The sequence below is a fragment of the Sceloporus undulatus genome, chromosome 3, assembly GCF_019175285.1.
Source record: "Sceloporus undulatus isolate JIND9_A2432 ecotype Alabama chromosome 3, SceUnd_v1.1, whole genome shotgun sequence".
Taxonomy (NCBI): Eukaryota; Metazoa; Chordata; class Lepidosauria; order Squamata; family Phrynosomatidae; genus Sceloporus; species Sceloporus undulatus.
The window spans coordinates 22,407,342-22,432,466 of record NC_056524.1 but is presented as its reverse complement, the minus strand read 5'-3'; the positions used below and the strand labels follow the sequence as shown (position 1 = coordinate 22,432,466).

Sequence of the window (25,125 nt, the reverse complement as noted above, 5' to 3'; positions counted from 1 at the left end):
AGATGGAACTATCAATCCAGAAGCCAAATTCACTTCCCTGGACTTCCACTTTTTGTTTTCATCATCGCCACTTCCCTCAGTTACTATCCACCATTTTCATATGGGGACCAGAAAAAGAGCTGTTCCAGTTACCATCCAGCATGAATATTTACCATGGCTTTGACAGTAATCTCCTCTTACCTAGTCTGTTTTGTCAGCAAGAGGCATGCACTGGAAGAAGTAGGTAGAATGGCTATGTATCTGTGTGTATAGGATTGACTCACTGGAGGAGCTTCTAGTTACAGACTTTTAAGAAACATGTCCTGTATTTGAAAATACTAGCAAATAGCATTTATTGTATGTAGCTTGAAAAGCAACAACTTACAGATATATGTTAGTATGCATAAATACTGATCTCTTTGAAAATGAATTCTTAAATTCAATATACATGCTGAATGTTCTATTTTTAGCACGTTCAAAACAAGGTCCTATTTAAAATAACACCAGCCATCAGAGTCCAGCTACTGTTCCATTAACATGTCTTGATACTACCTGAAGGTTTGGAACACCCAATTTTCTTTCCTTGTGTTCTTTAGAACTGTAAAGGACAGCTGAACACAATTAAGTTTACTCTTGAGTAAATATGTTAGTAATCATTTATTAGAATCACAAGGGTGACACTTCTGTAAGTCCAACATTTTGAACAAATCCGTTAAGACAGCATGTAACAAACAGGTGCTGGCTTAGCGTCTGTTGAAAGCCTCCAAAGAATGAGGTTATGCAACCTTTCCAGCTATCTTGTTTTTCGTGCTACACTTACTTTGTGTTGCTCTGGAAACCTTGATGAGATGGCTTTTTATGTCAGACAAATTAATTCAATCAGTTATGGTAGCACTATTGGTTATCCTGCCTACCTTTGGACAGAATGAGTTTATTTTAGTTTCTTTAGTGTAAGAAGTATAAATTTAATGGTACTGCTTACACAGACATGCATGTCAGGACATGATCTTCTCATTGCCATGTTCAACAAGTTTGGAAAAGCATATTTTGTTTCACATGAGGTAATAACCTGCCTTTTCTACCAATATCAAGAGCAATGGCCTTAGGTAGTAAAACATAATATAATATCCATTAGAACTCTTATTTTGCAACTGTCTAGACATTTACATATGCCATTATTTGTGTCTGTACAGGTAGGCTACTGTTTAGTTTGCCATTCCTGAATTAAGTTGTTAAAAACATACTGCAGGCAGTTAAACAAAACCTTTCTAAACTAAAGACAAGGTATAGCACTTGTTCAACCAGTGTGTATAAACAACTAAGATAATGTTGCAGAATTGTAGTAAAGGGGCATGAATGTTTAGGATCACAATTCTGGGGACAAGGATATAATGAAATACAATTGAAATTAAATTGGAGCTGAGAGATCCCTTCTGTCTCTCAGTCGTTCCTTACAACTGTGGATTCAGCAGTCACCTTCCAAAGTACTACTATCATACTCCCTTTTAGCTTGCCATGGGGCAGATTTCTATACTGTACAAGATTTTGAATAATAAAAGTCATGGACTCAAGGGTACAACTGGAGCATGACTGATAAAAGTCATTGCTGTAAATACAGTTGTTCATGAATAATAAATATCTCACTGCTGCACCTTATTCTTATAGCACAATCAGTGTCCATGACATTTTAAAGTAGAGATGGGAGAGGGCCCTGCACTCTAAAATTAAACAGTGAGGAATGAGGGAAGGGAAGGTAGGTTGTTTCAATTTCACATGCTTAAGCAAGGCTGAGCATTAACTTGATATGGTTGTCTAGGTTGCTACCTCATCTAAATCAACTCTCTGATGATCATCAAAGTATACAGCTGTAATCCTTTCAGTCGGTCACTCTGCAGTAGACACACTGTTTAATGACTTAATCAAATGTTTTAAAAACAAATGTATTAGATTATCTTACAGGTGCTCACACTTCAGCATAAAATTGTTCAGTGCTTCTCTGCAGTAACAGTAATGTTCAGTGCAGTACTGTCTTGACTAACATTACAGTCCCTCTACTAAAGGGGTGTGAATGTTGAGTATCACCAAGGATTCTGAGCTTCCATTACGCCTGAAATTTTGTTTAGAAATTAAGCTGACAGAAATGTCATTATGGGGCTACAGCCTTCTATCAAACAGGGAACCAAATAACTGTTCTTCACTCCTTAACACTCCTGCCGAGTTATCTGCTTTTCTGTGTGAATGCAAAATAAGAGCGAGACAGATTTTAGAAGCAGCAGACTCCATAAAAGTAAGCCTGTTGTTGAAATGCTGCTCCTTAAAGCCCTAATAGACTCCATCCCCTCTTAAGAAGCTAAAAAGGAGTCCCCATTCATCTGAAGGCAATAGAAGTTAATCCCCTTAAGTATATTCAGTCCAGAACAAGTTATTACTTGTAGTCAAGCTGGCATTGACCTATGTTGACCTTATGAATGAGAGATGTCCAAGGCCCATAGAGATGCCTAGGGTCATCAGTAGACCTACTCCGTTCTTGCTGAAATTGGGCCATGGCTTCCTTGAATCAATCCATCTGAGGTCAATCTACTTGTAATGCAGTCTTCCTCTTCCTACTGCCTTCCAATTTACCAAGCCTTATCATTGGAAGTTTTTAAAACAAAGTCTGGATGCCCATCTGTCAGGAGTGCTTTTATTGTATATCCCAGCCTGGCAGAGGGTTGAACTGAATGCCCCTTGCAGTCTCTTCCAATTCTATGATTCTATTATTTTTTCCCAATGAGTCATGATGTGTCTAAAGTACGTATGTTTAGGCATCTGGTGAGATTTCAGTCTTTATTTATTTTAAAAGTCCATGATATCATAGAACTCTTCTAGCACCACATTTCAAGAGTTGATTTTCTTCCTGTCCAATTTCTGCACTATGGATAATTCTGACTTTCGTATTCAGAGAAATATTTGTATTTCAGAGGATCTTTCAAGTTCCTTCAGAATTACCTTCTTAGTCCTACTCTTCTGATTTCTTGTTTATAGTGTCCAGCTTGATTAAGGACTGAGCCAAGTTACAGAACATCTTCATTTCTCTTTCTTCATCATCCACTTTTAAACTTCTCTAAATCAGTGCTACTCAAAGTGGGGTCTGTGGAACAGTGTCAGTCCATGAGCCTATGTCTGCTGCCCTGCAATGAGTTTCCAGGAAAGAAAGATACATCTGTAGCCAATAAGTATAAATACAGTCCATGGTTGGAAAAATCCTGCCAATATCAGATAGTTCATACATCAGTCTAATTCTGCTTTCAGGATTATATCTTCTGTGTATAAATTCAACAGATAGGGTGATAAAATCCAGCCTTGACTGGCCCCTTTGGCAATTGGAAGCCATTCTGTTCCTCCTTATTCTGTCCTTGACAGTGGCTTCCTGTCCAAATGTAGGTTATGCTTCAGGACAATCAAATGGCATGGCACACTCCTTTCTTTTAGAGCGGCCCATACTTTCTCATGATTTAGATTCCAGTCTGAACATTTGTGTTCAGGTTTCTGGCCCTATTTCTGTCACATTTCTTTCTCTGCCCATAACTGTTGAAGGGTTTCATCAATCATCCAGTGATTTTCCTTCTTTCTTTTTAAGTATAGATAGTGTCTTTTTCCATTTTTCTATTTCTCCCTCACATTGTCTATGGTTTGGTCTGGAATGCTTCGGTTCCTGGTCAGTTAAGCTTCATATGCAAATCAGGTTTTTTTATGGACTTTAAATTCTTTTTTTTTTCCCAATTGTATTTTGGTACTATGATTGATCTAGTGTACCTCTTTAACTTTACTCTAATTGTTGATATTAATAAAGCATAGCTTGTGCCACAGTCTGCCTCTGGACTTGTTTTTTGCAGAGATAATGCAGCTTTTCCATCTTTTGCTTCAAAGTATGTAGCTTGTTTTATTTCTATATTGGTTGTCTGTTGCATCCACATATACAGTAATTTATTCGGTCACCTGAGAGATGTGTTTGCAGTGAACAAATTCTTGGCCTCACAAAATTCAATAAGTCTCACGTCTTCATTTCCTGATCCTAGGTTAAATTCTCTAAAAATGTTTGGTTTTGCTTTGTTTCATACTTTTGCATTCTAATCACCTAGTATTATTAATATGCCCCTATCAGCCCACATTCAATTCTGGTTTCCCAAGCTCTGACATAGAGGGCAGTGTTTGCTACCAGGTCGCAGAAATAAGAGGAGACAAAATATTTATTCAAGGACTGAGTATTTCCTTTTATTCCCAACATAGTATTTTGTGTATCATTTATTTTTTATCATATTTCAGTAAATTAGTACTACTGTGTCTGATGCTGCTGTAGTTATACCAGTGATTGTACATAAGTGGTAACTGCATGTAGATTGCCATTTCCCTCAAAAGGTACCTTTTCTGGTCCACATAGATGAAATTCACATCAGTATCTGCAGCACATGTTCTTATTCTCATGTAGATACCCAGTGTTCAGTGGAAACATCTGACCTGCTTAGGACTTTATTTAAACTACAATGACTGTTGAACTGGACTTCTTAAAATAATTGGTCTTTCAAAATATCTAATCACTGCAATTTCTATAAAGTACGCTTTTTGCAGACTTAATTTCTGAATGACAACATACAGTATAATGCCTGGCTATAGTGGCCTTGATTCTGTCTGCAGACTTGCAGACATTTTCAATTCGGCTGTCAGAATAAAAGCAAAAGCTGAGTCTTTTATGTTCCTTTTTGATTGTTTAAACTGTGGAAATGTAACAATAACAATAATATAATCAGTGTGAAAGTTTTTAAAAAGCAGGATATTAGTACTCTTTAAAATACGTATTTTTTAAAAGAATCAAAATTACTGTAAAGAAGCAGCCACATTTTAGGAAAGAAGGCTATGTTGTTTAGTAATTTCTTATTGGGAACATTTTCTCCAGAATGATGATAATGTAATAAAAAGAACTATGTTATGTCTTCACAAGCTACTGCAGGTCACAAGCTTCTAGTAAAGTGATAAGTGGTGAGGAGCATTTTTCAAGCAAGAAGTGCCTGTCGTGGTTTTATGAATATGCAGGTATGAAACTGATAAGAGCTTAAAATCTAGGTTTTTTTTCCAGTCACATTACTAATAACATAAAATGTGTTTCTTGAGAACCAGATTGCCTGATGTATTGAGGGAATAATTGCCTACACTTTCACGTATTTTTAAAACTACTTTTAGGCTCAAAAGATAGCTCTGCAAACAAATACACATGAGTGGACATGTATTCTCCAACTTAGGAGATGTTCGCACAGCTAAAAAATCAGACTTACCTTGCCCGATTTGAACCCTCTTTCAGGATGCAGTTAGATATTATCACTTGCATTTTGCTGCCCATGCTGCCTCCTGCCTAAAACCCAGCTAGAATCTGAGCTCAGCTGGCCGATTTACAAAGCTGGGAAACTCCTGACTTTGCAAATTGGCCAGCTGAGCGTGGCTTCTAGGTGGGCTTTACGTGGAAGACAGCATCAGTGGCAAAATGTGAGTGAAAATATCTGGCTGCATCCTGGAAGAGGCTTCAAACTGGGCAAGGTAAGTCAGATTTTTTAGCTGAGCAAAAAACTCCTTAGTTGTCTGTCCCTTACATAACTAATGTCTCCTGTAAACTTGGAAGTAATTTAACCTCCAACTAAAGCTTTACAAAAAGAGAGTGCTGAAGTGCCAGCTGCTGAAACTATGTACCATTTTTAGCAGGTATGTTCCATTTTAAAAATTGTATACATTATCCTACAAAAGAAAAAATGCACAGGAATGGATGTACTTTCCAGTCGGTAGCAAGAGTCTGTATTACTAAAATCTCATCAGTCTGACAGTATGGTTCTCCTTTCTTGTTTTTATTCTGTCCATAAATAGGCAGCATTGTGTCTAACATTTTTCAAAAGATTTTAAAAGATTTTAGCAACCTAATTTTAAAGGTATTTTCTTTTTGCTTTTAAATTATTGATGCTCTGCTCCAAGTCTCCTAGAAATTACAGTTTATTTTCTGCCTCTTCCATGAGTGCACATAGTAAGAAAAAGATAAACATTGTGCTTTCACACTTAATGTACCATTATCCTTACTGATAGAATAACAGCCATCCATGTCCTTGCACACAGTTTACTTTCTTTTGTTGAATAAAATGTACAGTTCTCAATGTGGGACGCACATGGGAGAAATGGTTCATTGCTTCATTGGTTCAGACTAGTGATGGTGAACCTTTTACAGACCGAGTGCCCAAACTGCAACCCAGACCCCACTTATTTATTGTAAAGTGCCACCTCCCTCTGGCTTTCTAATAAGAAACTCTGGCAAACTGTGCTAGGGCGATAGCATGTGTGCCCACAGAAAGGGCTCTGGGTGTCAACTCTGGCATGTGTGCCATAGGTTCGCCACCACTGGTTTAGACGTTAGTACTGCCTCTTGTCTGCTGTTCTACCAGTCTTGTGTTTTACTAGCTGGCTTGAGAAGGTTGGTTTTGGAGGCAGGGAATGACGTACTGCACGAAATTATTACAAAATCTAAGAAGTATCAATAGTTTGACTAATGTTTGTTCTTCCACACGTCTGTCTACAACATTTAACTGTTCTTAAAATTTAGGTGAATTTGTTTCTCTGTGTTTTAAGATTCTAACCAAGCTGAGACTGATTTTGCTTCTTTTGAGCTGCATCACTAACCATCTGCTCTCTAAAATGTCATTGTGTTGGTCGTATGTACAAGATGAAAAGGGGGACATTGCTTATCAGATCCTTTCCCTACCTAAAATGGTGCTCAGGTAATCTGCTGCTGAGAACTAATATCATAAGCCTGATTGCAAAACATTAGTAAGTCCTAAAAATATAAAAGGTGACAGTTTGGGTGGAGGGTGGGGAACACTTGAAGTAGTAAAGCAGTAAGAACATGAAACAGCTCAGGAAAAGCACCAGTTCAGGATGAAGACATTGCACCCTGAATTATGCTGTTGTGTGTTTGTGTACAAGTGAATGAAGACCTGTTGGCATAATTAGATAAATTATGCACTTTTCATTTAGTTTGTTTAACCCTATCTGCTTATGTAAGAGAGAATTTAATTTAAAGATAAATTAAACACTCAAGCTAAAATTATGTATATGTTGGTAGATACATGTCTAAGAGCCCCAGTTTGTTGAATATGGGGGAAAGTGTGAATAAGAGGCAGTTTACTACATAGAAATGATTCATGGGTGGGAAGTGCTTAAACCTTCCCCATGTCTGCTGGTTCCCTTGGGGCAATCACATGGATGTGTGTTGCCAAATATGTGGCTTGGCCATGGGTGAGAAAAGTAATTTTTATGTGTGATATCTTAACCTGCTTTCTTTGTTTCAAAGGTGAAGATGAAGTAGTTGGGCCTGAGGGAATGGAGAAATTCTGTGAGGACATTGGGGTCGAACCGGAAAATGTAAGCTTTGTTAGTAAAGATTAGTATGCCATACAATGTGCCCGCGCCATGTGCAGACACATTTTACACGGATTCCAGCTTACGCGGAAGCCACACGGGGAAAAAACAATGGCGCACATGCCATTATTTCCTATTGGGCTTGAGCATAGGCATATTTTCCCTTACACGGGGGGATCCGGAACGGATCCCCCGCGTAAGTGGAGGACCCACTGTATTCTGAAAATAAGTAAAATCAGATTTTCATATTACTCCCATAAATGCCTGTTTCCCTTATACAGCATACGCGGGCACGCCATATGTGGCTTCCACTTTACGTGGAAGCCGCACTGCAATACATTGAATGGCACACGTGCTCGTGGTGCACACATGTCATGCTGCCATGAGCATGAGCCCCATTCTAGTGAATGGGGTTCGAGCTTACATGGTATTTGCCTTACGCGGGGGGCGGCGGAACGGATCCCCGCGTAAGGCAAGGCTCCACTGAATTGTGCTCCCTTTCCTTTGATTGGAACTGAGTTCTTACTTTTTATTCTTTTCTGAAGTCTGAAGTTTGACTGTACAGTAGTGGGGAAATCACATACAGCTGTCACTTTTTTGGCATAATTAGTGGAATACATAAGCATGATAGTTGCCTCAGGAAATAAAGACCATCATATTTGAAGCAAGTAGAGGCAGGGCAGTTTGAGCCACCTGTTTATAAAAGGTGAGTTTAAAAAAAAAGGATACCCCTGTTTTCTCTGTGGTTTCACAGGCAACTTAGAATGTAGAGGCACAACTTAGAATGTAGAGTTTTCCTGCAAGTATTTTAAAAAAAAGTATGCTTGAGGGAGTTAAGAATTAAAAACAGTAATTGAGTGCTTGCAGAATTTTTTGAAGTATAAGCCTGCTTTCAAATCTTGATGCAAGCATGAGACATTAAATATCCTTTCAGCCAGGAAAACAGATCATTGGTCTACTGTCTAGCCCCCAGGAGTAGGCAACTATGCAGCGGCATGGGCCATTTCCTCACCCTGCATCTGCCCAGCAGGCCAAATGCAAAATATCACTTCTGGCTGCCTTCATCAGGCAGCTTTTAAAATTTCTTTGGGGTTAGGTTTTTTGTTTTGTTTTGGTTTTTTTGTTTGTTTGTTTGTTTGGTTGGTTTTTTTGGGTTTTTTTGGGGGGGGGTTTGTTTTTTTTTTTTTTTGTTTTTGTTTTTTTTTAGGGTCAAGAGGAGCAAATTGCTATGACTTGAACGCATTTTGACTTTCTTGGATCAAAACAAAGTTGTCCAGAAATCAGCCTCCAACCTTTTTTAGTTTGGGGGTTTTGTGGGGCTTCTGAGGTGCTTCAGGGAACACATAGGAATTCCAAGTGTCACACTTTGCCCACTCCTGCTCTAATCCTAGTCATATGTCAAGTAAATACACTTGATAATGAAGTAAAACAGGATGGAATAGGCTCCTTGCCAGTGTTCCTGTGGTTCCATGCCTTTGGTCCTCCAGGTGTTTTGGACTTCAGTTCCCATAATTCCTGCCTGATGGCCAAGTTGGTTGGGGCTTCTGGGATCTGAAGCACAAAACAAATGGAGGACTAAAAGTTGGGAAACACCGAGTTAGAAGAATATTCAGCTATCAAATATGCTTTGATCTTTTATCATTGTTGATCTTTGTGGTCAACAGCAGAATTCTGTACATGTCTTTCTTTAAGCTCAATGTGAGTTTACTCCTAGGTAAGTGGTCCTAGGTCTGATGTCTCTTTAATACATACACCTACATATATACACTGCTCTAAAATCCTCTGAGCCAGATACCATTCCTCTTGCAGATATGGGATTGGAGGTCTTTCCAGTCTTCTTTTCATAACTTTAATTATTGAGAAGTTCACCTCATCACTATGAGTTTACATGGTGGATAGCTTTCACAGCACCCCCATCAAGAGGCAATAGCTTTCTCATTGAAGTTGCTAAGGAGAAGAAGATGCACTCAGATGTTCCCTCTATTTATATGGTACCCTCTCTCTACTGGGCAGGAAAACCAAAGGGGATGGAATTGATATGAAGGTCAAGGCCTCTTGATGGAACTCAACAGGTCTCATGTTTAAAGAGCTGGGCAAGAGACAAAGGTGGACTGGATCAGGACTTTGGTGTCAGATGTTTCCTCAGTAAGCAGTTCAGAGTAGGGCACTTCCTAGTTATTTATATTTATCAGTTACACCTTTAAAAAAAAGAAAATTCACTGAAAGTCTTGATAGATTCTTCAGTGTCCCTCTCACAAAGTCTTCGGAGAACTGTGATAAAATCATTTCCTGGCTGGAAGCTGGAAATATCAGTATAAAACTTCACATACTTTCCCCAGACTCTAATTTCCTTCTCTCACTTTGTGTTAATTACATCGGGGGGAGAGTGAAGTACAGAGATATATCAGATTAGGACAAAAACACCATTTTGTGTCTGAAGCCTTGAAACAGCCTGCTTTGCTTTGTATCACATTTGATTTGGAGATTCTCCAAAATACCTCTGAAATAGGATGAGATATATATCTTATCCAAACCATGTTCTTAGTCCTGGAGTTAAGGGGGAAATTCTAATGTTGTGCTAATTTAAAATTGCATCTGCATTTGAATCATTGCAAATTTCTATTGCCATTCAAAAATTATTAAATAGTCCCAAGTATTGTTTAGCAAGTAATTTGTTCTTTGTAAATATTGCATGTTTTTATTTAAATTTCTTTTACAGATTATTATGCTAGTTTTAGCCTGGAAACTGGAGGCTGAAAGCATGGGATTCTTTACAAAGGAAGAATGGTTAAAGGGGATGACCTCATTACAGTAAGAACTACATTTAAAATAATCTTTAATGTGTTTGAAATAACAGATTTTAATCTTTCAGTTAATGAACCTGTTGAAAATATGATACAGAACCTTTGCCTATAGGGTACCATTTTCAAAATGGTCTGATAATACCACTGATGATTTGCATGATTTCCTGTTTGGTCAGAAGAGATGTTGTATGTATCCTTCCCCTTTTGTATGTACTTGTACCTTGGGCGTCTGCAAGTTCTAAGGTGGCCAGGGATGTGAATGCTTAACTCTTCACTTATCCCCTCATTATATTTCAACTTGAAACCAGCCCCAAATACTTTTGAAGCTGCTTTTGGCTCTAAAAGCAAAAAGGGGAGTGTGTGTGCAACAGCATTTAATGTCTAGTTTAGCACTACATGTCATGATTTTAGCCTGAATGAAGAAATACTTACTGCTTGCAAAATGCTGCAGAGAATCATAGAATCATAGAGTTGGAAGAGACCACTAGGGCCATCCAGTCCAACCCCCTGCCATGCAGGAAATCCAAATCAAAGCATCCCTGACAGATGGCCATCCAGCCTCTGTTTAAAGACCTCCAAGGAAGGAGACTCTATCACCCTCCAAGGGAGTGCATTCCATTGTCAAACAGCCCTTACTGTCAGGAAGTTCCTCCTAATGTTCAGGTGGAATCTCTTTTCCTGTAGCTTGCATCCATTGTTCCGGGTCCTGTTTTCTGGAGCAGCAGAAAACAAGCTTGCTCCCTCTTCAATATGACATCCCTTCAAATATTTAAACAGGGCGATCTTATCACCTCTTAACCTTCTTTTCTCCAGGCTAAACATCCCCAGCTCCCTAAGTCGTTCCTCATAGGGCATGGTTTCCAGACCCTTCACCATTTTTGTCACCCTCCTTTGGACACGCTCCAGTTTCTCAATGTCCTTTCATATTTGTCATTTACTAACAGCTTGCCAAATTTGCCCAGGGTGTAGGAAACGTGAGTACTGCAAACTCTTTCTCACGCAGAAGCAGCATTTACAACGAACTTAAATCACAGTGTTTGGGGAAATCGCAGTGTGAGACTGATACTGATTCCTTACCCACCACCAACACATGTTTCTGGAGCTACCTTCAGACATCATGGGAGTGCTGTTTTTACTTTTCCTCCTGCCTTTATCCTTGATGGCTTTGTCTTGCTCAGACAGTAACATAGGTGATGTGCTGATTTTGCCCAATGTACAAATGTCTCTAAAAGAAGTGCTCTACTTAAGCATAATAAAATTATTGTAATTTAATAGAGATGTTGAATAAGCAGTAGTGGGCTGAATGAAGGCTCATAACCTTTTGATGGCTGCTCCTAGCTTCTTGAACTCTCATCCCAGGAAGACTAGAATGTCTTCTTGTTGTCCTTCAGGTGCCAGGCAAAGACTTGTTTTAGTGGTTTTAGTGTTGTAGGTAGTTTCACTGCATTATATATAAAAACTGTATGTGTTTTGCTTTTTTAATTCTACAAGCTGCTTTGAATCTCATTGCTGAGGGGGAAGTGGGAGAGAAAATAAAGCAATAGTACAGTTGACACAGTGATCATGTTAGTGGTTTCTCTAGTAAGGATTCTCTAATCTTTTCTTGATAGTTAGCACACACTCTGATGGATCATACTCATAGAATTAGGGATACTGGTTGTCACTGGAACTCCAGGGTGACACCAGCAGCATGTAATGGCTTTCACCAGCAAATCTGATGACCAGCTTTGGCTCATTCTTTACAGAGAGAAACTCTGTAAAGTACTCTTGAATGAGGTACTACAATGTACTACTTGTGGGACTGCCTTTGAAGACTACCAAAAAAAATATCATTAAGTATATAATACAGCTACTGATCTAGCGAACCAAATTACTATTTAAAAATAAATCTGCATTGGCTGCCAGACATTTTTCAGATACAATTCAAAGTGCAGCTCAGTGCTTATAACAGTCTAAATCACATGTGTTAGCTGCGTTAGCAAACCCAGCAGAGCTAGATGGGGGGCAATTCTTTCAAATTATAGACAGACTGTTCAGCCTGGAATAATACTCCCCTTGATACCCCAGATGACTCGAATGGCAAAGAGTGCTTTGTGGTCACTTGTACCTTGCTCACCACCTGCAATCATTCCTGGGTCTGGATAATCTGGGTACATTAGTGTACATTCTCATAATTTCCAGAGTGGATTATTGCAATTTCTACATGAGGCTTCTCTTGAACGAGTATGAAGATTGCTGCTGGTTCAGAACGCTATACTGTCTGTGTTTGGGCACGAACAGATAGTAATATTTTCTGTACTTCAAAATACTTGCACTCTCTCCCAGTGAAACACCAGGCCCAATTCAAGGTGTTAATATTGATGTATGATGTTCTAAATAGCTCAGCACCTTAAACTCTTCACAGTGGTCAATAAATACTTGAGAAGTTGCTTTCCTCAGTTCAAACCAAATATGGATTTAATATTGACTGGTGAGGCTGTACCTGTGCTTTAAGGCGAAATAACATGGCTTCTGGCTGCTTTGGGTGTTTATGTGACACATGCCCCCAAAGCGGCCGGAAACCACACGGAGGCCACAATATGGTGCTAAAAGCAGGACCAAAATGAATCTAGAATAATCTGACCTAGCCCAAGAAATGCACACCTTTGACCCGGCATATAAACATGCCAATGCCAGAGAGGTTCTAAAGAAGCAATCTATCCTAACTCTAACCCTAAATGTGCATATAAGCACAATAGTGCAGATGCATATTTAAAAAGGACAGAGCCAGCGTAGCCAAGTGGTTGGGGCAGCAGTGTAAAAAAGTAAAAGCATGACATTTCCAATAGATGTAATTACAACATACATAAACTAGACAGTCCAAGAGAGAGCATGGAGTGAAGAGGGCATGGGGGGCATGGTTGTGCATTGCCAGTGTTTTACTAGGCACACCTCTGCCTCTGTGTACTGTCCCGGTGGAAGATCACAGGTGCAACTGTGTGGACAATCAATGGGGGGCATCCACTGGGATGGCATCTAAACAGAAGACGGTCACCAGTGGTGTGTTTGTGTGGCGGTGCACATGGTTGGTGAGGGGGAAATTACCCAACAGTGTGGCTTGATGTCAGGCCTTGTGGTCAGGCCATGCACATTCAGGCCGACTTATGAGCAGCCAGTACGGTCAGCAAGGTTTTGACTTGCTTTTTCCTGCCTGTCTACTTCACTCCTGTGTTAACAGCATGGTATGGTTTGACAATTAGGTAGGTAGTACCTAGGGCAAGGGTATTTTGGGCATAGCAACTCAATGTGAGTGCTTCCTCCAAAGAAGATGAAAGTGAAGCTTCTGTTTTGTTTGTTTTTCAGGCAATGCCAAGACATGTGCTTATAGCTTTGCTTGAATCCTTTTGATTCATACATGCTGTCCTGAGATTCGTTGTACCAGAAAGCTGCCTGTAATAAAATAGGGAGGTTGGTTTTGCAACAAAAGATTAAGTATACAGTGGACCCTCCTCATATGTGGGGGATCCATTCCCAAAAGATATAGGGAAAACTGTGTGCGCTCAAAACCCATTTGTTTCAATAGGGGAGCGCTCCTGCGTGTAGCACGATATGTGCACCATTATCCCTTCTGCAGCTTTAACTTCTACATAAGGGTAAAGCCACATATGGTGTGCCTGCGTATGGCCCAGGCATGCTGTACATGCATCCTCTAGCACAGAGGTTCTCATCCTTTGATCCTCCAGCTGTTTTGGACTTCAACACCCAGAAGCCTTTGTCCAGCATGGCCAGTGATGAGAGAATCTGGGAGCTGAAGTCACAAACATCTGGAGGACCAGAGGTTGAGAACCACTGCTCTAGCAGTATTGATTCTGTTCAGAGCACCAGGCATAGTTGCCATCACAGACAAGCTAGTTTATCCTGCTGCACTGTTCAGTTTTCAGAATTACTGTTTCCTACAGGATTAGGATGAAAAAATGGAAACTCAGTACAGACAGGACAGAGGTGCTCTGGGTTAAAAAGCAGATCGGGGAATAGAAATTTAATCTGTTCAGGGTAGTGTGACACTCACCTTAAGATGCAGGTCCACAGCTTAAGTGTACACTTGGATTCTGCCTGGGGCCTGGAAGCTCACATCTCTGCAATGTCCAGGAGAACATTTGCACAGTTAAGTTATGTGTGCTAGTTGCACCCTTTCCATAAGATGTCAGACCTGTCTATGATGATGCATGCCTTAGTTACATTCCATTTGGATTATGAGACTGTCTTTGAAGAGAATTTGGAAACTTCCAACTGGTCCAAAGAGGAACAAAGAGGTCCAAAGAGAAAAAAATCATTTTTATATATTAAAAAAGAGTTTTCATGTCTTTTTGCACAAAAAGCACTAGATTTGCTCACACACAAAAACATGGTCTTTTTGAAAAAATATGAAAAATACATTTTTGGCACAAAAACAACGCATTTCCTTGCAAAAATATTTATTTGCTCCCCCATATAACCCCCTCAAAAACATTATACCCAATCAAAAAAACAAAAACAACCCAAATGTATTTCTATGCAGAATAACTTGCAGGCAAATATTTATGCATAAATTTTTGCTTTCTTCTGCAGTGCAAAGAAAACTAGATTAATGAATATATTTCCATACAAATAGTATTATGGTTTATATTCCTGGCACCACGTATCCTGGCACCACCTTCACATTTATCCATCACTTTGATCTAGCTATGGTTTGTCAGCATGAATGCGCTGTCTCCTTTATAGCAGCTTTCCCCAGCCTCTTGCCTGCCAAGTGTTTGAATGGCAACTTACTTCAGTCTCAGCTAACATAGCCAGTTATGAAAGCTCATAGAAGTTGGTCTCAGAAACATTTAGACAACCGAATGTTGTGGAGGAAGATATCAAAATGAATGACTATATGCAATAATGCAAAGGTATACCCTAGGCTGCTACTGTTGTGTTGAGAGCCTTGAAGTGCTTCAAGCCTTGTTTGTTTCACTGTTGAAATTGAGAAGTGCCTGCCTACTCCCATCTATTAATGTGTTTTGCATATAACTCTTTCTTTTATTTAAGATGTGACTGTACAGAAAAGCTGCAGAGTAAATTTGATTTTTTGCGCACACAACTGAATGACATTTCAACGTTTAAGAATATCTACAGATACGCATTTGATTTTGCAAGGGTATGTGCAACTCCTCTTTTTTAAAAAAGCATGAATTCAGCTGATTATCATTTATTTTCTGAGCTATGATTTCTTTAATCAATTTAGGACAAAGACCAGAGAAGTCTTGATATTGACACTGCAAAATCTATGTTAGCACTTCTGCTTGGAAGAACGTGGCCACTGTTTTCAGTATTTTATCAATACTTGGAGGTATGCATATATAATTTTTAAAATATTTAATGTGTTCAGTATTTGATTTATATAGTGCATAAGTCTGCAAAAACAACCAGCCCACCTTACAATTCTGATCCTGATCTTAAATATGTAGAAATGTACCTGCTATACAGTTTCCACATCCAACAGATTTTTTTTATCCATGGAGTCAAACATCCATAGCTTGAAAATATTTTTTTTAAAAAAAAAAACCAAAATCAAATCTTGATTTTGCCATTTTAGAAGAAACACCATTTGGCTACACCATTGTACGTAATGGGACCTGAGCATCCATGGATTTTGGTGTCAACGGGGTTGTGGAACCAAACCCCAGCAAATATCAAAGGCCCACTGTAATTGTTTCTTTCCTGCTCTCCTGAAAGAAACTTCCTATACATGAACCATTTGAGTCAAGTAGTTGTTTTTAAGCTTAATTGCTGTGCACCTGTTTTAGAATACTATCTAAAAACCAGAGGAGAAGAGTGCCAATATTTTTAATTTACTTAGATGGTCTTGTATGTACATGTTCATATTTTCAAAATAAATAAACATCTGCAAAAATTTCACTTCCTTGTATTCCTTTTTAGAAACAAAATATATTTTTATTAATTGTTTTAAGTGCTTTAGATTGGAGAGGCAACATTAGACTTGCATGACTGCAGAACTAGGTGTTTCTTGCATGTAATGGGTTCTGCTTCATTCACCTATGCTGCTAGGGTAAATTACCCTTTCCCTTTGGGAAACTGGCAAGCTTATATACCAAAATATTTTCTTTTAGAGCCTGGAAAGGAAATGAACTCCTGTATAAGCCATATTATTCTGCTAAAAGAAATGGTATCTTCCTTATTTCTTAGCTACTATTTATTATGTTATTTGCTATTAGCTGCCTTTCCCTATATTTTCATGCCTGCATTTGGTGCCCTTTGCAATGTTTTCCCTGTTACCCTGCCAAAAATAGTCTTCTGTTTTAACAGTCAAGCTGGCTCATTTAAATCCACACTAAAAACTGCTTTTTCATATATTTCATAAACCACTATAACTTCTTGCCTCTGTGGAGAAAAAAAATGCATGATTCTTTGTGTGATCATTCTCATAGACTACCTTTTGTTTGCTGAGACCCAATCTCTTATTGTTCTGTAGCAGTCAAAATACAGAGTAATTAACAAAGATCAGTGGTACAATGTGTTAGAATTCAGCAGAACTGTCCATGCAGATCTTAGCAACTACGATGAAGATGGGGCATGTGAGTATTCTGTTTTCTTTTGTCTTAATTTATACATTGGATGAATTTTGGATTTCAGGTGAATGCATCACATTACTTTAACAAAAACCTGTATCAATAACATTCATACAGAAATCACAAAGATTGGGGAAACAAATAAGAGCCTTGAGTGGGAAGCTCTTTTGCGAAAGAAGAAAAGCATTAAAAGGATCAGCTAGTACCCTGGTGGTTTCATTCACAGAAACTGTAGAACTTAAGACAGTCAGAGGTCTTAACCAGAACAATTATGTATAGGTTTGCCAGATCTTCACTATTTGTATACATATTTTTAGCCTATATTAGAGGGCATGCGAGATACATTTCTTTTTTCTGAATATGAACAAAGGGATATATCTGAAAATGCAGTAGAAGAACAAATGTAATGAGTCACAACTGATGTTTTGATATGTTTCTATTTCCATTATGGGTGGTATAGTCGAACCTTGGTATTCACGGTGGATCCATTCAAGATCCACCCACCCCAGATAGATAGCAAAACAAAAAAAACCCCACGGGACCTCAAGTCCCATTCTTACTAATGGTGGTGTTACATCGTGTGTGAACCGCTTTGATCTGAAGGAAAGGTGGTATATAAATAAAAGTTTTATTATTATTTATTATTATTCCATACTGTGTTCCATGATTCTCATTCCACCAGGTTTCAGTGGTATCTATTTAAGCATGTTTGCCTTCCTGCATAAAGAGTCCAAGTTCATCTTATTTCCCATGCTCTATGCATTAGTGTAGAGGCATCTTAAGACCACAGGTCATTCTCCCCAGCTGATTCCTTGCTGCTTTTTTTCAACCTACTCTTGGGTTCTTGTACTATTGGCCCAACTCCCCTCCCCCCTTCCATTATCATTAAGGCAATTGTCCCGAATACTTGGTATCCCCCTGCTTTCTGGTCTTTCTTCCAAGTAATCCAATTTAAAGTTCTTTTGATCAGATTTTCAGGACCCCAAAAAATCTACTCTTTTAACTTGCTGTGAGGTGCTGCCAATCTCCTGCCTGATGTTTCCTCTTCATGAAAGCATAGACTATGCTCCTTTAAGCCAAATCTTCTTTGATGGCACCACCTGTGGAGCACTATTACACTTGTATTTTTCTTTCTATTGCTAGGCTATGGAAGGAAGGAGCAATTAAATAAAACCTGTGCCCCAGGGACCTTCAGTTTCTTCCCTAGAGCTCATAGTACCTTGCAATATGTCAAAGGCTATATCTTGCAGTATTATTTGTTTCAACGTGGATCAGAATGAAGCGGTAGTGGTCATTGCGCTTGATGAGCCTTATCAGCCTCTTTGTTACATCATGGATCTTCACTCTTGAAGATGGTATACATGTTGAGACATCTTTTCAGGCCCACACGCCACTGTCTCTGTCCCTCTCAACAGGGAATCATACCACCCCACATCTCTTTCCTTTGGGAATAGACAGTAGCTCTTTCATCCATAGAATCTTCCAAGGTTGCCTCCATGTCTTCGGAGTGTACGGTCTTGTCCTTCTTCCTGTGCCTCATAACTGAAATTAGGGGGAGAGCTTGGAATTGATTGTGTAGCTCCAGACATCTCTCTTTTCTGTTTCAGAATTGGGATCCTCTAAATGCCTCAAGTTGTTGTACTTTGTCTTGCCGCTTGCATTTGCTTAAGATACAGCACAGCAGATCCTCAAACAATAAAATAAACATGGCTCAGATGTTGCAAGTCAGTGCAATGCAACAACTACATCATCATCCATGTGCATCATCATATATACTTAGCAGCACAACTGTCCAGGTTTCTCTCTTAAAGTCCCCCATGAAATGCCCACAAAAATGCCTTTTTCTCTCTCTCTCCACCCCTTTAGATCGTGTGCTTAGGGAAAGTACACAGCCAAAACTAAGCAAAAACACACAAGCCTCCAAACAGCATAGGCAAACAGCCAGTGCTGACCCACCAAAACACAAGCTCATTTCCTCAAAGACCGCACAGGTAACAAGTACAAAACCCTCACTCTTCCCCCACCCCTGCGTCAGGACAAGCCTTGTCCTTGTGCTTCCCACAAACATCAAGGCAGGCCTTTACTCAGAGTAGTTTGCCCAAAGAGATAAACCCACTGTGATATCAGGGAGCCCTGGTGGCACAGTGGTTAAATGGTGCTACTGCAGCTACAACATTGTAAGTTTGATCCTAGAGCAATAAGTTGCTTCAAGATCCACTCAGCCTTCCATCCTTTCGTAGGTTGGTAAAATGAGTACCCAGTTTGTTGGGGGCAATTGTCTTACACATTGTAAACCGCTTAGGGAGGAGTACGCATTCACTGATAAGTGGTATAGAAATGTACTTGCTATTGCTATATCTCTCTCTCACACACACAGACACACATACACACACTGGTAGCAAACCTGCCCCTTCTGAAGTGACAGTTGCAGTGGGTGGAACTTACTGGCGGAAACTGCTGGGTCGGCTTCATGGGCCAAGGTCTACGAAGAGGTAGTTGTCTGCAGAAATCTGAAGAACACCCCAGAAGTCCCACAGGTGTAGCAGTAGCTAGGGCAACTTAGCAGTGGTAATAGTAGGCTTTGGAAATCTACAAAAATTAATACAGGTATACTAATGCAGCTTGGTTCCCCAAATGTTTCTAATTAAAAAAACTCTTTCTTTAAGAAAATTTCAGCTTGAGTTGACAGATCAAATCTTTCTCTGGTAGATGACACTACTGATAAACCACTTGCCACTTCCTGTCTTGGGTCTGTCATCCAATAGGAGTCTTAGTACTAAGGCCAGCCTGCACAGAAGGACATATTTAACTGACTCTTATAAACCTTGAAAACCTTGCAGCCCACTCCTGTGATTTTGTATCTGAAAATAAGTGACACTTTTCTGTAGGTGAATTTAGAACCACATTAATGTGTGTAGAAATGCAATGCGTTTGCTTTTTGTTTTCTGGCAGAGCATATTTCCCCAGCATACTCCCTCTTCATCCATCCAGCATGGATGAAGTTGGATCTACAGCCTGAACTGGTTCAGTCCTTATCAGGAAGACTTACGTTCCAAAGTTGCACAAAGATTTTCAGGACAAAGCAATAAATGAGAAATAACATCTTGAAGTATTCTTTTAAAACTCTGGAATGTGTCTATATGTTATCATTGTTTAAGATTTCAGATCCCTTACATGATGAGTGGAGCAAGCAAAATATAGTGATAAGAGTTGACAGAGGTCCACAAATTCTAGCTATTCCTTACAGCAAGCAGGGCCATAGGTTCCCCACCCCTACCTTACAGTGAATAAAATATAATTCCACCATCCTGAGTCTCCATGAACATAGAGTATTGGTGTGTAATGTCATTGTAAATATTGTAGTGTGATTCACCAGTATCACAAATGGCTCTAAGGCCTCGTGAAAAGGCACAGACAAGCACCAGTTACGAGCGGGAAGTTGTTCCTGAAGCACTGAACCTTGGAAAACATTGAAAAGTGGAAGATTTCCCATTCCCTGTTTCCAAAGTCTGGTGATTTACTTTCCCTTTTCTTCCTTTAAAATGTGGGTATTTTGTCATAAGCAGAATAAAAAAAGAAATCACTTGCCAGCAACAAGCTCTCGGGTTTAATTGTGAAATCCTGTATTTCTGAGAATGTAAGTTAAAAGGTGGTGTCAACCAAATTTCCTTCGTGTTTTTTTTAACCAATCTCATCTCAAACGTGGTAGAGACATTTTAACTTGTTTCAAAAAATATGAGTCTATCTATTTTCTGTTTAAACTGCTTTAGAAAACATCCACATGATTCATGCTCAAATTATTTAGAGATTATTTAGTGTTAACATAATTTAAGCTAACACTGTTTGCCTTGCTGTTGCCAAGCATCTTAAAGTGCAGTTTGTAACTGGCATTGTTCCATTTCCAGGGCCTGTTCTTCTTGATGAATTTGTGGAATGGCAAAAGATCCGTCAAGCGTCATAGCAAGAGCACCTCTGAAGAAAATGTTTGATCTTGTGATGCTATGCCTACAAAAACTGAGTCAAAACCAAGGGTTGCATTCACATCCTTATGAACTTTAGTAATTTTTTTTCCTTTTATTTTTAAAGGAAGTCTTGTTACACATGAAATGGGCATTGAACCACATCTCTCCTAAGACAGAAAAATTGAGGATTTTGTCTTAAGTTTCTATCATTTCAGAATAATAAAAATTCAGATTTGTAACAGTCTTAAAAGTGAAGGATATCCCTTGAATATGATGGTGGTTTCAATACACAAAAACCAAAACATTGTGGAGCGCATCAGAAATACCCCATATAAATGGTTGAATACTGGAGATGTGTTAAAATTGTTGTAGTAGTATAGGAATCTGGTGTGGTAGTTTTAATGGAATGATTGTGTTTAGGAAGAATGATTAACATTAAGCCTTGGCTGGTGTTCTACAAATGCCCACCATCATTTGTGCCATAGTTTGCAACTTTACATGGTGGCTTGGCCTTAATATTAATTTTCCTATAATTCCAATTCAACATTTTGTTTTTTGATAGAATATAAAAAGTTGTCTACTCTTGAACTTTAAAAAGTGGCCTAAATATTAAAAGGGAAGTAATGCTAGTGTTTTAATGTGTACTAGACTGAGAACATTTTAGTATTATTCCCCACTTCCTTTCCAAATTTGGGGAGCCGATGTTTGTTTGTTTTTCACTCCCAGAATCCAGGTCCCTGCATGTCATCTTGGAACTAAGAAGAGTCATATTACTTTAATGTGGTCTGTTGCCATATAGCAAGAACATGAATTGTTGGGATTGTTGCTAAAACATCATGAATTAGTATGTAGAGAGATCTTGTAGCACTTTTGAGACTAACTGAGCTCATGCTGTCAACTTCTTTCTTTCAGTTAGTCTCAAAAGTGCCACAGGGTCTTTCTACATACTGATTCTACAGACTAACATGGCTGTATATTTGAATTCTACCATCAAGAATCAAGGCAAATATGGAAGGCTGAAGTGCTTAATGATTTTAGTAATTTTGCATCATTAAGTAATAAGTACTACACACTCTTAAAAGGCTGCTTTCATATGTCTTAATTATAACCATACACAGGGTTAGGCATGTAGAAATTTTCAAGCCTACTTTGTGATGTGTGAAGAAATTAAATTCAGGAAAAATGGCAGTGTGTTGATGGCTGGATGAAAGACTATAGCATTCCATTTGGTATCCTGCTCTTTTACAACATCCTTAAGCAAATCCATGTCATCTTGGTGATGTGATCTTATCCCATACTGTATAATGTTAGGTAAAGACATGGAAGTAGCTTCTGCCTCAGGAGTATTAGAAATGTGTTGTATACGCTAACTAGGTTCAGGTAGGACAAGATAATCTTGTCTGGACAAAGCATTTTGTATATTTTGTGGGGAGGTTCTATTTTTGTCATATGGTGTCCTTAAGTATCTGTTTTTGTTCTTCAATAGAAAAGGGCTATTTCTTTTTCAATTCCACTAACTATTCAGATATATTTGACCATGTCAGTCATTCAATTCCCTTTCAATAATCCTAGAGGGATGACATTACACTGTGGAATTTATTGCTCTTTCACAGCTGTGTACATGAAAAATACTATTTGAAAATGTGGAGAACATCTCCACCACTCACATGTGCTGCTCTTATTTAATTATTTGTATTAATAGATATCTCATTTCACTTTAGAAAGCTTCAGGTAATTTCTTCTTTAGCCTTATTAGAATATATTTGTTCTGCAAGCTTTTCCTGTGGATGGACATAAAGCCATGAGTGCTACATTTTGGAAGTTCCCCCAAGACTGTAGTCTTTAAGTATATTGAAATTGGAAGTAACTTGAATTCAGCTTGCAAGTACTTCCAAAACATGTGAAGTTCTAGACTGCATATTTTTGGAGTAAAAGAGAAACTGTTGACCACTACAGAAGAAATTCTGTGATTTGCAAAGTACAGTAAGTTTGCAAGAGTTAAACATCTGCACATAGGTGGAAGGAAATTCATATCCAGCTGAGCGATATGTATATAAAAAAGCGTGTAATATTCCTAAATGAGGGATGAGATGTTTTTCATTACAAGTATTCATGGTGTTCTTTAGTGTTCTAAGCCAAAATATTTGGAGTGAGCCTTGTTGGTATATCCTAGGATTGGTTATTAATAGGTTGGCATTCTTCCCAGAAATGGACAATGCTGTCCTTAAAAGTACTGTGGCCATTAGTGGCCCTGTCACAGCTTGCACTGAATTGGCCTTTAATAGTGCATTTTTTTCCTGCTGAATTATTTCACATACTCAGGCTCGGATGTTTGTACAAAGGATGAGGCAGGTTGAAAACATAGCTAGTGATGGACTTTAAGGGTGCTGTATGCAGTTCTTCTTTTCCCTGACCCCCCCCCCCAACCCATTTTTTGTTGTGGTGTGTCCACAGTAGAATATATCTTTCCTAATTAAATCTGCAACAGCATAACCAACCATTTGGGAATAGAGATCTAAGGAAAATGAGACTATCTTTGCAGTATTCATGCATATGAATGAGCAGTTAGCCATCCAAATTGTCATCAGTCCCCACCCACCCCCTATCCGTGCTTTAGGAAACCTTTCTCTCAGGTTTTTAAAGTTTCAAGTTATAAATCAGGAAAACCCAATTGTACCAGTAACATAGACTAACCATCTCTTTTATTTCAAGTTACAAATTCTGATCTTAACATAGTAATTAATGCAATGTTGTGTCCACCAATGCCAACATGTTAATGTGAAGGTATCAGATTGCTATGTATGACTTGTATCTCTGAGGTTTTCTCACTATTCTTATAATAAAACCATATTTCAGGGTTTAAACCTATTCTTGAGAGTTGTTTTTAAAGATTTGGCATAAATGTATAATATAGTACTGAGGAAGTTAAAAGGAGAAAGTACAAAGGCAAGCTTAATGCTAAACATAAAGAAAACAAAAATAATGACCACAGAGGAACTATACAAATACCTTGGATCAAATACTGGTCAGAACAGAGGCTGCAGTCAAATCAGAAGACAATGTGGAATAGGAAGGGCAGCTATGAAAGAATTAAACAAGATCCTAAAATGTAGAGATATACAACTGAACACGAAATTTAGAATCATCCAAGCCATTGTATTCCCATCACCGTGAATGGATGTGAGAGCTGGATAGTGAAAAAAGCAAATAAGAGGAAAGAGATGTGCTGGGGAAGAGTGCTGAGGATACCATGGATAGCCAAAAAGACAAGTGGGGTCCTTGAGCAAACATAGGTAAGGAAGGTTTTAAACACTGAATAAGCGGTTGACCATCTTAGAGCACGTGGAGCTTGTCTCCTTTTGTTTGCTATTGAGCAGATAGTCAGAAATTTCCCTGGGAGCCAAGATTATGTAATTCAGGCCATTGTACTTTAGCCACATCTTGAGAAAGCATAACTCATTAGAAAAGACAATACAGCTAGGAAAGGTGGAGGGCAGTAGAAGGAAAGGGAGACCACATGTCGGATGGATAGACTCGATTAGAGAGATCATGGGCCTAAATCTACAAGACCTAAGCAGAGCAGTGGGGGATGGGGGGGTTGGAGATGCCCTGTTCACAGGGTTGCCATGGGTCAGGGATTACTCAATTAGGAATGTATGTAACTAGAGAGAGCTAGAAATTTTTAAGCTATGAAGGAAAAGCATTGTCCCAAAGGTTTAAAAATGAAAAGGAAGGATATTCAGTTTAGTGATGGAAATTCACTTTGTCCCTCTAAGATGTTAACCTGTATCCACTTACCTAGGAGCAAGCCCCACAATGTGACCGTGGCTTGAGTAAAGATCTGTAAAGGAGTAGGTGGTGTGTAAGCCCCCAAGGCTTTTTTCTAGACCCTAATTCCCCCCAAAAGTAGCCTTTTTCTGGTTTAAAAAAAGAAAAGGTGAATTGCCTTTCAGAGGCCTACAGAAGTGGCTATTCACCTGTTAAATATTCACCGGTCCTACCTCTCTGGGAGGTCCCAGATGGTCCAGCTGGGAGACGTGTGCTCCAACGAGCGGGCCCTTAAAACTGGGGTCCCTCAAGGAGCCATTCTGTCTCCCATGCTATTTAACATTTACATGAAACCGCTGGGAGAGATCATCCGGAGACATGGGGCGCGGGGTTATCAGTACGCTGATGACACCCAAATCATTTTCTCTATGTCTCCGACTGATGCAGTGACTGGGGATGGGGTCTCTCCTCTCGTGGCATGCCTGGAGTCAGTAATGGGCTGGATGAGGGAAAACCGACTCAAATTGAATCCAGAGAAAACGGAGGTACTAGTTATAGGTTCCCCTGGTCCAGGAATGGCGGTGGTTCCACCTG

The 25,125-nt window shown here is 39.1% G+C and overlaps 1 protein-coding gene across 1 annotated transcript in view; it reads left to right on the top strand.

The window, feature by feature from the left end:
- Positions 1 to 23,627, top strand: part of DCUN1D5 (defective in cullin neddylation 1 domain containing 5) — a 28,811-nt gene extending 5,184 nt beyond the window's left edge. The window contains exons 2-8 of the mRNA XM_042457965.1: positions 4,958 to 5,049; positions 7,340 to 7,410; positions 10,127 to 10,218; positions 15,261 to 15,369; positions 15,457 to 15,561; positions 16,705 to 16,807; positions 20,707 to 23,627. Of these exons, the coding sequence (XP_042313899.1) occupies positions 4,958 to 5,049; positions 7,340 to 7,410; positions 10,127 to 10,218; positions 15,261 to 15,369; positions 15,457 to 15,561; positions 16,705 to 16,807; positions 20,707 to 20,762 (628 nt within the window). The 3' untranslated portion in view covers positions 20,763 to 23,627. The remainder of the gene's footprint in view (positions 1 to 4,957; positions 5,050 to 7,339; positions 7,411 to 10,126; positions 10,219 to 15,260; positions 15,370 to 15,456; positions 15,562 to 16,704; positions 16,808 to 20,706) is intronic.
- The last annotated feature ends 1,498 nt before the right edge of the window (positions 23,628 to 25,125 follow it).